Here is a 15,288-nt window from a genome sequence, read left to right as displayed (position 1 = left end):
TTTATTCCTTGATATTTTCAAGGGCGGGTTGGACAACATTTTACGAGGGGGCGGACACTGGTTAAAATTATGTTTTCTATATGAATTCCATTTTGTTCAGTGGGCGGGGGGGGGTAGACTGTAACAAACTCTGGAGTAGATTCCAGAACAAAAAGTTAGTTTAAGACTAAACAAAACAATCATTTCTGTACAGCTTTCTTTCTTTATATATATATATATATATATATATATATATATATATATATATATATATATATATATGTTACAGAGTGCAGTCACTAGTGCTAGCTTTTCCCTGGCACACATATTAGTTAAATAAATACACTCTGAAGTGCAGGTTTACATTAATCGCTTTATTAATCGTATTAATAGAAATGTTACACATAGAAATGCATCAATGTTCTACATAAGAATAAAACACAATGAACCAACAGATCTCCACTGTCACAAGTCCTCACAAATAAATACACGTAACTACAGTTCAGGCTTCAAATCTTTTTCCCCCATCCTCTTCTGTCGTGCAGCCCCTTTTATATAGCCTCCCACCTCAACAGTCGCCTTGTACTAGTTATTAGATCACTTTTGCTTCTATTTTAGTCACACCAGCTCTATCCGTTGCATCATAGCTATAAATAACTCAGTTCAGTTCTGGCCTTGACCATGTCTTTGTTGACAGACTGTATTCCGTTATCAATTGTGTCTTTAGTAACTTGTCTTTAGTAACTATGGTCTAGTTACATATATATATATATATATATATATATATATATATATATATATATATATATATAAGCACATGTGTTTCCATTTTTTATCTGGTTGGAAATCTTGGTAATAATAACAACAGCGGCTATGTTGACATATAACCCATTCATAGAGTTTCGCCAATTCATGAATGTTTTATATTTTAATCCCAATAAAGTAAGAATTCATCATTTTCTAAAATAGTTTTTATGTACTCGGTTAAAAATGTTAAGTGCAAATCTTCAAAAAAATTTATTGTGAATTTTAAAATTGCGGGCCCGATGAAAAGACTAAATTTTAGACCCTGAACCCAAATGTGATAATTCATTTTCAATGAGTATTGGCATTGGGGCAGGCGAAGTGGAGTTCATCTGCTTTTATGACCTCAGCATATGAATCGAACATGTGGCCAGCACATTTCTCAGCCGCCCTAACACGAGTCAGGTACCCATTAGAGCTGGGTCAACTCAGGGACGTTGTGTGGACTCGAGCCCGGGTTCCGAACTGTAGACTTTCGTGTTAACGTTGGAACGATTTTTCAGAACATATACTTTATTTTATTGATAATCAGTTACGTCATTATAATATAAACTATGGGAAAAAATTAAGTTTAAAAGTGAAAAGGAAGCATCAATACACTGTATAAGAAATTGTGTAAAATTTGAGTGATTCCAAATGGGTAGCGATCCATTCTGGCGCATGAGGCGAACTATCAATTTTTTATTTCTATTATACCCCATTTGGCGCCCCTAGAGTTGGCGCCAGGGACAACCACTCCACCCGCCCTCGTCTAGCTACACTTCTGAATGGTTCTATTTATTAATTATTTTTTTGTTTAATTTCATGAATGTTTGTAACAGGTTAAACAATATTGTGATATAACTTTTATTTATAGCAGTTAACCTTGATGAAATGGGGAATACAGGTGGAAAGAACAAAATGTGTGAGTCGGCGTTTCCTTTTTGTGTCTTAACACTAAGCCTTTTTTACTTTCTCGTATACGAAATATGGAGGAATTATAGTAATCCCTGAGTCGGAAAAACATAGTTTTGCAATTCTGTCCGTATTTCTGTGTGTATGTGTGTGTATGTCTGTGTGTATGTCTATGAACACGATAACTTGAGTACCGTTTCAGCTAGGTTGATGAAATTTCATACACAAGTATTATATCATATTAGTTGTTCTGTCTCCACTTTTCAGCGATTTCCGCTAACCGGATGTGGAACTTATTCTACTTTTGGGTTTTCAAAAGCTTTTAACTTGAGTACTGTTTAGGATAGATAAATAAAATGTCACATATACGAAAAAGATCTGTAAAATTTTGGGTAGTTTCCGTTGACCGGAAGTAGTACTTTACGCTATTTCTGATTTCTAAAAAAACACACATGAATTTATAAAGTACTAGTATTCCGTACTATTATACTCATATCGTTTGAAGTTCACTTGGTGTGCAATTCTTTTTACTTTCTCGTATATACGAAGTATAGTGAAAGTATTGTAATCGTGCAAAAAAACCGAGATTTTTACAAATCTTGACGTTTTACACCTCACTTATACGGAAAAACATAATTTAGCAATCTTGTCCGTATGTCTGTGTGTCTGTGTGTGTGTATGTGTGTCTGTTTTTAAACACGATTACTTGAGTACCGTTACAGCTAGGTTGATGAACTTTCATATGTAAGTATTTTATCAAAATCGTAGATCCGTTTCAACTTTTGAGCTATTTCCGATAAACGGAAGTGGTACTTTTTCTACTTTGAATTTTTCAAAACCTATAACTTGAGTACTATTTAGGATAGATAAATGAAATTTCACATCTAAGTAAAAGATATAATTCTCTACCTTCTGTCAAATTTTGAGTAATTTCCGTTGACCGGAAGTGCTAATTTACGCTATTTCCTATTTCTCAAAAAACGCATGTAAATTTATAAAGTACTCATAATATTGCGCACTATTAGGCACATTTTGTTTTGGCGTTTGCTTGGTGCCATTCCTTTTTTTTCTACTAGATTTTATTCTTTTGTTAAAAGTTTAAGTAATTAAAAATCATGTCTATATTCCAAGTTATATAAGAATATTCGAAAAAGTTTAGGGGAGATCACTCCCAGTTTATTTCTACCAGATTCTTTTTTATTTTAAAAAGTTTAAGTAGATCTTATTAAAAATGGATTTAAAAAACATGCCTATATCCCGAGAATATTCGAGAAAGTTTAGGAGATCACTCCCAGTTTATTGGTTCTGTTTCTCGAGATCTTCAGTAGACTTTTGATAGTGAAATAAGTCTAATTTGTTATTTGTATGTTAAAGTTTACTGAACAAATGTTTGTTCGAAATGTAATGTTTGTCAACAGGCAAACTAAATGTCAGTGAGAAAAATAATTATTTTATCTCTATATATCTTTTCTTTTTTTTCAGATGGAACAGGAAGTCAAGTACGTACAAAGCTCGGAAAAGCGGAAGTTAAGGGAAACTTTCAACCAGGTGAGTAACTCTATGATAGAGGAAGTCTCAAGTACACGCTTGTGGAGTGTTTGAGCATAAGCTCGTAACGTAAAGTTTGTGGGTTCCATTTCCACCGACACAGTGGTTGGGCACACAAACTCTTCAGGAGTTCAAGAAACCGATGTACTCTACTCCGTCTATACTATACATAACCAATAGTATATAGTGTTTTTTACTATTTATAAAGTCGCATTAAATCGCATTAAACCAAATAACTTACATTACCCACCCTTGCATAAATTTAGCTAATTTTAGTTTTTAAATTACTTTGACAAATATACCATCTATTAATTGTGCCTTATTCAGGACATCATGAAACCGAATACTGCTATGGAGGTGAAGCTGACTTACACAAGCACTATACCAGCTGTAAGAAGAATCCGGGTCATGTCAACTTTATACCTGTTAATGACTTTAACTTAAGTCATCTCCCCTCACGTTACCATGACGTCATCATGTTGGAGGTAATCAAAGCTTTGTCTGCCCTAACGGTCCTGATAAAGGTCAAGTATACCAGTCTAGGGAGGCCAAAGTCTGTTCCATGCTTCAGTGGCCAGTATCCATTTTATAACACCAGAGGAAGTGACGTGTTGAGGACAGGGACGGGGACGGTCTATGAAGTGCGCAAACACACAGAGGATGGCGAAAAGAGAACTTGTCGTTGTAGCAAGTGTCGACACTCTGACACACCCAGCAAAGTGTGGGGGAAGATTACTGTTTTAACGGCCACACAAGTAGTATTTGATGCCAGTGAGGCGAGAAAGACCAGGTGTGTTGTAGGTTTTGATGACAATAAAAGTCCTGGGGTCAGTCTTAAAGGCTGGAGGATGGCGTGTGCAGACATTGAGAGAGACGACTGTACTCTAAAATGTGTGTCATGTGACATGGAGTTGGTTGACAATCTGTACAATATGTGTGAGCTCTTTAAGGCTCTACGTGGGCAAGTAAGGGACAAATACTGGAGATATCTTGATGTGGACAAGTTGACCGTTATAGTATCACATCCTCATGGCTGTCCTAAACAGGTCTCTATAGGACGATGGACACAAAAACATAAGGGGAAAACTTTGTCCAAGTACACGTACACAACATGTACATGTCCAGGCTCCAGTGGAGCGCATGTCTACATTGCAGCATATGGGACGTGGTGGTGTCCTAAGTATTCCCACTGTGGATCGAACTCTCAAGGAAACTATAGTGGAGAGGGTGTTTTGTAGTATTGATCTTCCAGTCACTCTAACAGCAGCTTTGTCTACTGGTGAAGACTAGAAATAATTTACCTTATTGAGACATCTTTGTTTTTTGTTTGTTTTGTTTTGTTTTTTTGTTGTTTTTATACACGTTTTCAAAAATCTAAGCAAGTGTTTAATGCAGTTTCAAAAAGGGAAAAGAAACAGTTATATAGGTTTTAACACGCACACACATGTGTATATGTTTGTGTATGTGTGTGTGTGAAGACAGACAGACAGACAGAGACATAGACAGAAAGACAGAGACAGGCAGAAAGAAAGAGATACCGATATACACAGCGAACAGCGAAATATGTATTTAATGCCCCATTTGCTTTCGCTACGTGATTTTGAATAAGATTTATAAATTATAAATTGTGTTTAAACACAAAATAAAAGAGAATGTACTGAAATACACTGGTCTTCTAAAATCTATTTATCTTTTATGTCAGCTGACTTGAACTCACGCAAGATGCTGGTGGGTGTGTAGGGTGGTGGAGATTGGAGGAGTAATTTCACTGTCACTCACTAACTCGCTATACTTCAAACAACTCAACGTTTCTTATGATTTTAATTCACATAATTGTTGCGCTGTTAATACTGTACTTGAGCCCTCAATTAACACAGCTTAATTACGCTGCACTAAGTTAAATTAGCTTCAAATGGTAGAATAAATTCTTCAGGGAGGGGCTGGGTTGGGCAAATATTTTAGGGAGGGGGTGGGTTGGGCAAATATTTTAGGGAGGGACTGGGTTGGGCAAATATTTAGGGAGGGGGTGGGTTGGGCAAAGATTTTAGGGAGGGGCTGGGTTGGGCAAATATTTTAGGGAGGGACTGGGTTTGGGCAAATATTTTAGGGAGGGACCGGGTTTGGGCAAATATTTTAGGGAGGGGTGGGTTGGGCAAATATTTAAGGGAGGGGGTGGATAGGGTGGATGAGAGGGTGTTACGTCCCTTACATGTAGTGTCCTCTGCTTGTACGCTCAAAGGACAGCTACCTTTTTTGTATAACGTTGTATTGTGCTAAAAGACCCTAGACTGAGTAGGGTGAATTCAATGGAACTGATAATTTGATTTGAGGTTGAGACAACTACGACAGCATAAATATCATTGCTTTAGTGCAGAATATGGCTGACGTTCTGCTGTAGTCGTCCTACAAATGCTAAAATATTACACAACTGATGACCGCATTGGGCAGACCCATCTGTCATAGGCACTAGCACAGCGCCCGCGCTAGATGTAGCACGTTCCGTGTGTAGAGTCGCATTGGTCTGGATATTCCTCGATCATTGCATGATCTGGAGCACGCAAGCCATGACATTGAAGGAAATTTCGGATGAACAGGGGCTGCCAATCGTGAACTGATTCCTTCAGCGCACCTCATTTGTTTGTTTGTTTGTTTGTTTGTTTGTTTGTTTGTTTGTTTGTTTGTTTGTTTGTTTGTTTGTTTGTTTGTTTGTTTGTTTGTTTGTTTGTTTGTTTGTTTGTTTGTTTGTTTGTTTGTTTGTTTGTTTGTTTGTTTGTTTGTTTGTTTGTTTGTTTGTTTGTTTGTTTGTTTGTTTGTTTGTTTGTTTGTTTGTTTGTTTGTTTGTTTGTTTGTTTGTTTGTTTGTTTGTTTGTTTGTTTGTTTGTTTGTTTTGTTGTTTTTTGCTTTTCTTTTTGCCTTTGAAGCAGCTTGTTCGTCAGCGCTGAGCTTACTTCTGCCTATAGGGCTTGTAAGTCTAAGGTCTCGAAATCTACTAGCTGGCAAGTACGAGAACGAGAAGTTTTGACCTACTTACAAGCCCTATAGTGGTGAAATAAAAAGACCCACCTCATCTAACATTCGATTTCTTTCTAGCTTGAGCCTCATGTGAATAACAAATAAATTATTGAACCAAACGACACAAAAAATGCAATGATATAGAATCAACTCGGCTTTGATTTATTACTCACTGACCTTATATAAATAAGTAGATAGTCCAAGGGAAATAACAATAAAAAATTATAAACCAATAAGTACGTCAAGATTGTCTCTCTTTTGTCTCCAATGTACGTTATCTTTAAATGCATTTGATAAAGCAAAAATTTAAAACTTGTTAAGTTCAGCCTTGGAATTTTTAAACGCTTAAAATTAATGGAATTATTGCTGTTTGGGGGACATAACAACAAGAATAATAAAACGCATCTAGTTGGGAGAGCGGGTGATAGTTCATCTGTTTCCAACTGTACGGTTATGTTCAAACTGAGTTACTCGTTTATTCATTTTGATTGTAAATTTAAACAAAAATAGTTGTAATTCAATATTAAAACATTGAAAATATTTAAATAAAAAATGGCACCTCTCACACGATAACAGTGAAACTTGGGGGGGGGGGGGGGGTTAATGGGAAAACTCCTGGTAAGGTTTCTGCGAAAAAATAAAATGTTAATTTCACAAGGGCCCCGGAGACTCCTTATAAGCGATAATGAGTTAAAATTTCTTAGGGACAGCATCCGGGCATGGTGCGATTTTACTCAACATGAGATATATAAAAATAAAAGTCACATTCGGTTTGGCGCCCAAAGTTAACAAGCGGGTATCTTAGCACCTGGTATCGTTGATTGGGCGTCCGGTTCAGGGGTAGTACTTCATTCAACAATAAAACCGCACCTGGCGCATCAGACGACATCCCGGCGGTTAAGAGACCCCGAGCGCTATGGGCTCCCCCGTGAGCACTACGGTTGAGTTTTGTCAGACAAGGTGCCCTTCTAAACATAGCGATTGATAATCCACGTTATCAGCCGCTCCTGATGAGTCTCGACAGTTTTTCGAATGGCTAAACAATATGGATAAGCGGAGCTACTATAATCGTTTACTAAATCAAATCAGGCTCGTCCTCCAGCGCCCCGGTCTCTCCCATTAGCACAATTTAGACGATGTGCTATTATAACCATTAACTAAATCGAACTAACCCTAACCCCTGTGGTCGGCGACCTGCAGCACCCCGAGCAACAGCGTGAGCACTATGGCACCTACATTCGTTTTAAAGAGCACCCAACAATAGGGACACTGTTGTACACGACATCCAATGATTACACGGTGACAGAGTCCGCAATTGTAATCTTTATGTTTTTACTTTCTTGTATATACGAAGTATAGAGAAAGTCTTGTAATCGTGCAAAAAAAATCGAGATTTTTACAAATCTCGACGTTTTACACCTCACTGATACGGAAAAACATAATTTTGCAAACTTGTCCGTATGTCTATGTGTCTGTGTGTGTCTGTGTGTCTGTGTGTAAACACGATAACTTGAGCACCGTTACAGCTAGGTTGATGAAATTTCATATATAAGTATTTTATCAAAATCGGAGATCCGCATCAACTTTTGAGCGATTTCCGATAAACGGAAGTGGTATTTTTTCTACTTTGAATTTTTCAAAAGCCTATAACTTGAGTACTATTTCAGATAGATAAATGAAATTTGATATGTAAGTAAAAGATCTAATTTTCTACTTTCTGTCAAATTTTGAGTAATTTCCGTTGACCGGAAGTACTTATTTACGCTATTTCCGATATCTCAAAAACGCATGTAAATTTATAAAGTACTAATAATATTGCGCACTATTAAGCACATCTTTATTTGGCGTTCACTTGGTGTGCAATTCTATTTTCTACGAGATTATATTCTGTTTAAAAAGTTTGAGTATTTAAAATGGATTAAAATCATGTCTATATCCCGAGTTGCCTTCACCTGTAGTATTATATTAGAATATTCGAGAAAGTTTAGGGGAGATCACTCCCGGTTTATTTTTGGAAGGGTTCTAAGAGAGACATAGTTTAATTAATGAGAATTCAATTCATTAAAATAACAGCGCCGACCACCATAAAATAGACCTTACGACACATAAACAGCAATAAAATAAATTTAAGTCGTTATATAAACAAATAATTTAATTTATAATAAGACAATGCGATGCACTGAAAAGCACTGCATGGTGCGGTGTTTACTTCTATAGTACCAAAATCCATTCCGATGACTGAAGGAAGGAAGGACTGACACACTACCAGCCCGCTTGCATTATATACTAGATGTATTCCTGTGCACCGCCACGGTAAATCTTTTTTAAATGTGCCAACTTGGGAACAGAACAAAACTAAACACAGCACAAACGAACGCAAAAAAAACAAAAAACAAACACACCACTCAACACACAATTTAAATGCAATCATAAAGGTATATTGATCACATATTGATTTCTAACTGTGTTGTTTTCAGTGTTGCTTCAATCTGAATTTCCAGTACACATATTTTTACAAGCTTTTATTTAACTCACTTCCTCGTCAGTCGTCAGTCTGTCTGTCTAGATCGAAACGCCGGAGTGAAAATTCGGACACTTCTACTTGACCGATACAATTCACAGTTGGCACGTTGGTCAAGACATGAAGACAATGCAATCTGAAACTAAATTTGACTTAATTGGATGCCTAATTAATTTTTTATGAATTAATTAAAATTTGGACCGAATTAGTAGGCATGTCTGCCTGGTGCCCTCGGACTCCCGCAGCCATGTGGGCTGGAGTGGATGAACAGGGACTGGGAACGAAAGGGGTTTTTATGGCCCTACGGCAGATGTTTCGACCTGAAGCTAAGACCTCCTCGTGGTCGCGGAAGGGGACCCGGGTGAGAACCCGGGGAGCTAGCGGTAGCTCGGATCTTTAATCTGTACGTCCGAGTCCTACGGAAGGAGCCGCTGTAGGACTTTCGTAGGACGGGCTCAGAAGAGCCTGGTACGTCGGACTCCCAAGTCCCCTACATGAGCGAGCCAGGAGATTTGTCCGCATTAGACGGGCGAATCTCCGCTGCTTGCTCTAAATAGCGTGGGGGAGGAGAGGTGCAAGACTGCCGGGAACCAAGAAGGGTTTTGCTCTCGACCCTAACCAGATATCTTGACTTTAAGCTGCGGCCTTTACGTGGTTTCGGATGTGTGCCACTAGTCGGACCAAGCTCATGACTCGCCTAGAGGTTTTTGATCTGGCCGAGTGGAGCTGCTGTATGAGTTCGGCTCTTCCGAAGGGCCTGGTATGTCGGACTCCCAAGTCCCCCACATAATAGCGTGGGGGAGGAGAGGTGCAAGACTGCCGGGAACCAAAAGTCCGCAACCAGATCTTTTGACATTAAGCGGCGGCCTTAACGGGGCTTCGGAATAATGCCAATGGTCCGACCAAACTCATGTCCCCCTAGTGGGTGCGGAATGGCCAGTGGCAGATAACAGCAGCTAGAGGGTTTTGATCTGGCGGAATGCCCCCCACGATCAAGCTGGGTACCAGGCGGTGGGACGACGTCCCGCGTCTGGTGGGTGGGGAAGGAAAGCCCGGTGAGAACCGACGGAAGTAGCGACCGATGTGTGGGAAACTCTTGTGGTCGGAGTTTGTTGCACTGAGGCCTGCCTGGCTAATGGAAGTCAAACCTTCTGAGCCGGTTTTCCGTATAAGGAAGGAAGTAGGCATGTCTATCCGACCACACCACACGTGTCATCACGTTCCATAGCTGATGCATCACGTTCAATAGCTGCGCCATCACGTTCAGTAGGCGCGCAATGGTTTTTAGTCATGTAACTCTATTGTAAATAAAACATGTAAAGTACTGAAAAAAATTTCATAAAAAACGTTTTAATAACAAGCTTTTATGTAATAATGCACTAAAAAGTAGAAAATAAATTATAGACTACTATTTAAATAACTAGAAAAGAAAAGCGTGGGTGTCTTTCTTAACATTAGTAAAGGTATGCAATAAATACTAAAGTGACTCACGCTTTTCTTTCTAGTTATTTAAATAGTAGTCTATAATTTATTTTCTACTTTTTAGTGCATTATTACATAAAAGCTTGTTATTAAAACGTTTTTTAGGAATTTTTTTTTGTCTTTTTGTCTTTGCTCAACTATTCATGCTTCTAAACACTTAGATCTATGTATAAAACGATTTTCAATACCTTAGATTTATAAAAGTATTTTATTTTTTTACCGAGTAACGTCAAAAATAATATTATTTCCCCCAATGATCATTTCTCTACTTTTAAACCTAGAAAAGTTTCTCGCATTGATTCACTCTTTCAATTCGACCCCCATACACAATGTCAGTGGAAAAGTCTGTCCGAAATTCGTCCTAAACAATTGACGTCGAATATCCGCACAGGATCTTCTGTTGGTTTGACCAACCTAAATAAGCTAAAATTCAGGGTATACATTTTGTTCATATTTGTATATTCATATTACATCAGCTATTTGTTTAAAAGCTGGGTATCTAAATTTAAAAAATCTATCCGAACTGGGTCACCTGTGCGCTACTGAGCATTGATCTGCAGTTACGTGCGATAAGGCTGAACGGCCGTAACACAAAAGGCCTAGAGCAACCAAGTCGTGAAGAATGATTCAGTTATCATGGTTGAACTGGTTTCTTTAGAAGATCGAACAACTGCCAACAGCACCAATAACTGCCAATAGCACCAGCAGTTATGAATGTTATCTTATATATCGCATTGGCATGAGCTTATGTGTTGGGGAATGATTTAGATTAATCAAAGTTTGTGACTGTGTGGTGAGGTACAAAAGTGTGTGACTGTGTGATGAGGTACGTAAGGATGTGACGAGTGAGAGTAGGATCTGGTTGCTGGGGAATACTTTAAACCAGTTTTCGTTATGTTGTATTAGAATGTGGAGGTATTCGTCTGTCGTGATGTCAAGCATCCATTTAAGTTGTGAAAACTGTCGTCGGTGTCTTTACAAATAGTGCAATAAACAGTGGATTACAACTAGTTGTTCTTGTTCGATGATTCAGATTCATCGTCGTTGGATCCATATTGTCCTTAAAAGTGTCGACCAGAGTTTCTTCCAGGCATCCACCCACCCCCAACAAAAATTTTATTCTTTTACCAGTGTCCGCCCCCCCCCCCTTCCCCGGAGAAAAATGTCTAGAAGAAACACTGGTGTCGACCCCGTCTTAAACTCGCATCATAACAAAGACCATCCCTAAGCCAATTGCAAAAATAGATTTTAACGCAAATATGTTTGTCGTTGTCTATGTAATACCAACTTCATTTCGAACGAATGACTATAAAGTGGAAATAATTCTCACATTGACCATTTTTTAAAGAAACAGATTTTTATTATATTCACACACACAAAAAATTACAAATGAAAAAAAATGTACTAAAAAATAAATTTTGTTTGGTGTACCCTTACTAAGGCAATACGCTGGTTTGCCTGAAAATAAGTCTAGGCGCTCACTTATGGGGAATAGATTTATTCCCTTTCATTTGATAGGTTTACGTTCAAATACATAATATAAGACCTATATTCAATTTTCATCGTTGAGCGCGCAGGATTTTATTTTTGGGATGGTACTTCCAGAAGAGCAGGACTATATTTAATATTATTGATATAAGTATAAGGCAAAACAAAGTGTATTAAGCGTGTATCCCAGTACATAATTAATCTTAGGTTTTAATGAAAACCAACATTGAAATTGATTTGCAAATTAGATCTAGAAACCTAGGGATGAGCGATCAGTTATTTTCTTCAAGCCTTCAGACTTTAGTGTGTGACTTAAGTATTTGTTGTTGTTGTTGGTGGTGGTGGTGGTGGTGGTAGTTTTTAAATTGTCCTAAACGGAGATCATCTTGAGATCTTGATCTAGAAATCAACAACCGCTAATTGGGCTTTCGAACTGAATTAATTCTTGTGAACAAGATGTGCATTTATAATTTTAAAAAAGCATAGCGGCTATTTGTTTCTTAGGGCTTGCTTCAGGATTTTAAAATACTATCAGTACCCGAAATGCTTCATTTATAAAAAAAATGTATTAATTATAGAATCAAGGCTATTAATTTAGGACAACTTGTTACTAATTCAGATAAATAATAACAAACTGTACGTTTCGTTAAAAAATAGAGTTTGATGGAGCCTTTTTTTCTTACATATTTTAACAAACAGTAGTCCTAAACTATGTAGGACATCCTTTAAGTCTACACAGCTAAAAACATTAATTTAGGTATATCATATCATGATGGCATTTAGCATAAAGGATAGAAGTGTTTAGGTAATATAATGATGACGTATAGCATACAATTGAGATGTGCTTAGGTTATATTATGAAGGCATTTAGCATAAAATTGAGATGTGCTTAGGTTATATTATGAAGGCATTTAGCATAAAATTGAGATGTGCTTAGGTTATTTTATGAAGGCATTTAGCATAAAATTGAGACGTGCTTAGGTTATATTATCAAGGCATTTAGCATAAAATTGAGATGTGCTTAGGTTATATTATGATGGCATTTAGCATAGATGTTACATATGCTTAGGTTATATTATGAAGGCATTTAGCATAGATGTTACATATGCTTAGGTTATATTAAGATGGCATTTTGGTACGGTTGTGAGATGGCATTTAGCAGAAATGTGAGGGTGGGCAGGATGAAGAACATAATAACATAGGACATCCTGGTCACGTCTGAGCCATTTGTGGTGGTTTCCAAGCACATGTGTGTGGTATTAGCCACAGTTGTTGTTGCTGTTGTGGTTGAGGTTGTGGTTGGGGTTGTGGTTGGGGTTGTAGCCTCAGGTGTAGTGGGAGTAGTAGGGCATTTTGTCGTACCAGAATCTGCAAATAGCATAACTAGTCTTTAAATTATGACACATATTTTTAAAGAGTTTAGCTTAACTGTTTTATTTTAAACTGTCAGTTTTATAAGCAGACAAAAATGAACAACTTAGTAAGGTGTGATTTTTGCTTGAAAATAAAAACTTTTGATAGAATAAGCATTCGAAATTTTTAAAAAATATTTATCTGGAAAATTTGAAATCATTAGCTACATAAATGAACGTCAAAAGAAAGTTTTAATATATGAACACACACTTACAAACAGGCTTATATACAATTGAAAAAGCTCGTTTCTGTATATGATGCTAGTTTTATTTATTTGGACGACAATGTAAGGATAAAACTTACTGTAGATAAATGGCTAATGTTTAAACTTGGGGCAAAAGGTGTAGTGTTCAAGTTTTACTACAACGTATTTAAATTATTTACATATACAAATCTCGGGTTCAGACAGGAATCGTCAAAACCTTGATTATTGATTGGACAGGACTTCCTGGCCTAATATATATATATATATATATATATATATATATATATATGTGTGTGTGTGTGTGTGTGTGTGACAGAGAAGTCAGGATATATATATATCTTATATATATATATATATATATATATATTTATGTATATGTGTGTGACAGAGAAGTCAGGAACCAGTTTACTAACCCGTAAGTCATCGCCCACAAGATCAAGCCCTACCACATGTGATATCGTGGTAGCTCAGCTCCGTATCTTAACATCCTAGTTTTTAAATAAATCAACTGTAGGGTCATTGACTTGACATTTAGAAATCGATACCACTTACTTGGCTCGATGCACAAGAAGTAGCTTTGGATAGTACAGTAATCGGTAGTTAGTTTTCTTGAGACAGCCTCCACTTTAACACACTGAAAGCCATAAGCTGGTTCACCCTGTGCCCACCAATCAACAGTTACTTCCGCAGCCGCAATATTCGTCTCATCCCACACAAAGATATTATCAGAATCATCATCGTTGAGACCAATCCAGAAATATGCTAAATTAGTTAACAATACATTTCAATATAAAACTGACTAATTACAAAAATGTGGGCTATTGTCATGCGAGCGTTATTCGTTCATATAAATAAAATTTTGTTAAAACAAATGGACAAATTGGTGAAATAAAACAGGGCTAGTAGTTGTTGCCCGTGGAAAAAAAATTAAACGGGCGCTAGGTTTTAAATCTTTCACACTTTCAATTCCAACTAGTAGTGATCAAACATGTTCTGTAGCTAATTAAATTATTTTTATTGGATCTTTAGTCACAGACAATTTTGTACTTAGAACAGATCCTACAGTTATAACATAATCGACTTATCATCACCTCATATAGTTATTTATACATAACGTCACTGTCATAAGAATTGAATTGTAATTCTCGTGTTGATCAACGTAGTAGAACACTCTTACCGGTTAGAGACGGTTGGAATCTATTCCCCTCCTCTCATCCCCTCACACTGGATCTTATACCCTTCCTACTTATGTAACCCCATTACAGAGGATATTATTCCCCTCCCTCCTTCTCTCTCCCTCCCACTCAGACTCAGAATTTTTCTAGATTTAAGGTTCAACTATCCATTTCTAATACAATCGTAAATTGCAAGTAATCTCCTCTCTATTTACAAGTGTATGTTTAAGTACAAAAAATAATCCAAAAGCAAAATTAATAATTAAAAGTTGGATTAGCGCAAGGATCAGGGTTGTAAGGTCACTCATACACATGACATTTTATCTGCCAAATTTAAAGAGTGCTCAGGTTATCGTGTTTCATTGAAAGTAAGTATTACTTCTGGTTATCGAGGATTGCAAAAAAGCTGTCAGAAATCTCTTTAAAAAACTCTTTAACATAGAATTTAATCTCTTAGAAAAAAGAATAGAGCACCAAGTGAAAGCTAGAAATATGTGTGTAATAGTGCGGAAAATTATTGGTACTTTATAAATTCAAATGCGTTTTTTTCTGAGAAATCGGAAATAGCATAAATTTATTCTTCCGGTCAACGGAAAGTACTCAAAATTCGACAAAAGGCAGAAAATTCGATCTTTTACTCACATGTGAAATTTCATTTATCTATCTGAAACAGTACTTAAGTAATAGGCTTTTGATAAATTGAAAGTAGAATAAGTGCCACTTCCGGTAACCGGAAATCGCTGAAAAGTTGATACAGAACTACAAAT

General features: G+C 37.0%; 2 protein-coding genes across 2 annotated transcripts in view; one reads left to right on the top strand and one right to left on the bottom strand.

The window, feature by feature from the left end:
• Positions 1-838: 838 nt before the first annotated feature.
• LOC131950587 (uncharacterized) lies at positions 839-4,877 on the top strand. Its single transcript, XM_059312808.1, has 4 exons — positions 839-921; positions 1,640-1,687; positions 3,160-3,225; positions 3,553-4,877. Exons 2-4 carry the CDS (start codon positions 1,657-1,659, stop codon positions 4,461-4,463), a joined length of 1,008 nt encoding a protein of 335 aa, XP_059168791.1. The 5' UTR covers positions 839-921; positions 1,640-1,656; the 3' UTR covers positions 4,464-4,877.
• Positions 4,878-12,716: 7,839 nt separating this feature from the next.
• The window catches only part of LOC131950566 (integumentary mucin C.1-like), a 3,943-nt gene continuing 1,371 nt past the window's right edge, over positions 12,717-15,288 (bottom strand). The window contains exons 3-4 of the mRNA XM_059312786.1: positions 13,899-14,108; positions 12,717-13,096 (exon numbers count right to left, since the gene is read on the bottom strand). Of these exons, the coding sequence (XP_059168769.1) occupies positions 12,843-13,096; positions 13,899-14,108 (464 nt within the window). The 3' untranslated portion in view covers positions 12,717-12,842. The remainder of the gene's footprint in view (positions 13,097-13,898; positions 14,109-15,288) is intronic.

The sequence above is a fragment of the Physella acuta genome, unplaced genomic scaffold (assembly GCF_028476545.2).
Source record: "Physella acuta isolate Inbredline_101_S28 unplaced genomic scaffold, ASM2847654v3 ptg000773l, whole genome shotgun sequence".
Classification (NCBI taxonomy): domain Eukaryota; kingdom Metazoa; phylum Mollusca; class Gastropoda; family Physidae; genus Physella; species Physella acuta.
The sequence above is the reverse complement of the archived record's forward strand: the minus strand, read 5'-3'. Positions and strand labels throughout refer to the sequence as shown.

What these genes read in the sequence shown, in the direction of transcription:
- LOC131950587 (XM_059312808.1), top strand. Translation starts at nt 1,657, where the DNA reads ATGGGGAATACAGGTGGAAAGAACAAAATGT. An exon ending in AGGTGGAAAGAACAAAATGT is followed by an intron (nt 1,688 to 3,159) that starts GTGAGTCGGCGT and finishes CTTTTTTTTCAG; the next exon opens with ATGGAACAGGAAGTCAAGTA. An exon ending in TAAGGGAAACTTTCAACCAG is followed by an intron (nt 3,226 to 3,552) that starts GTGAGTAACTCT and finishes TGCCTTATTCAG; the next exon opens with GACATCATGAAACCGAATAC.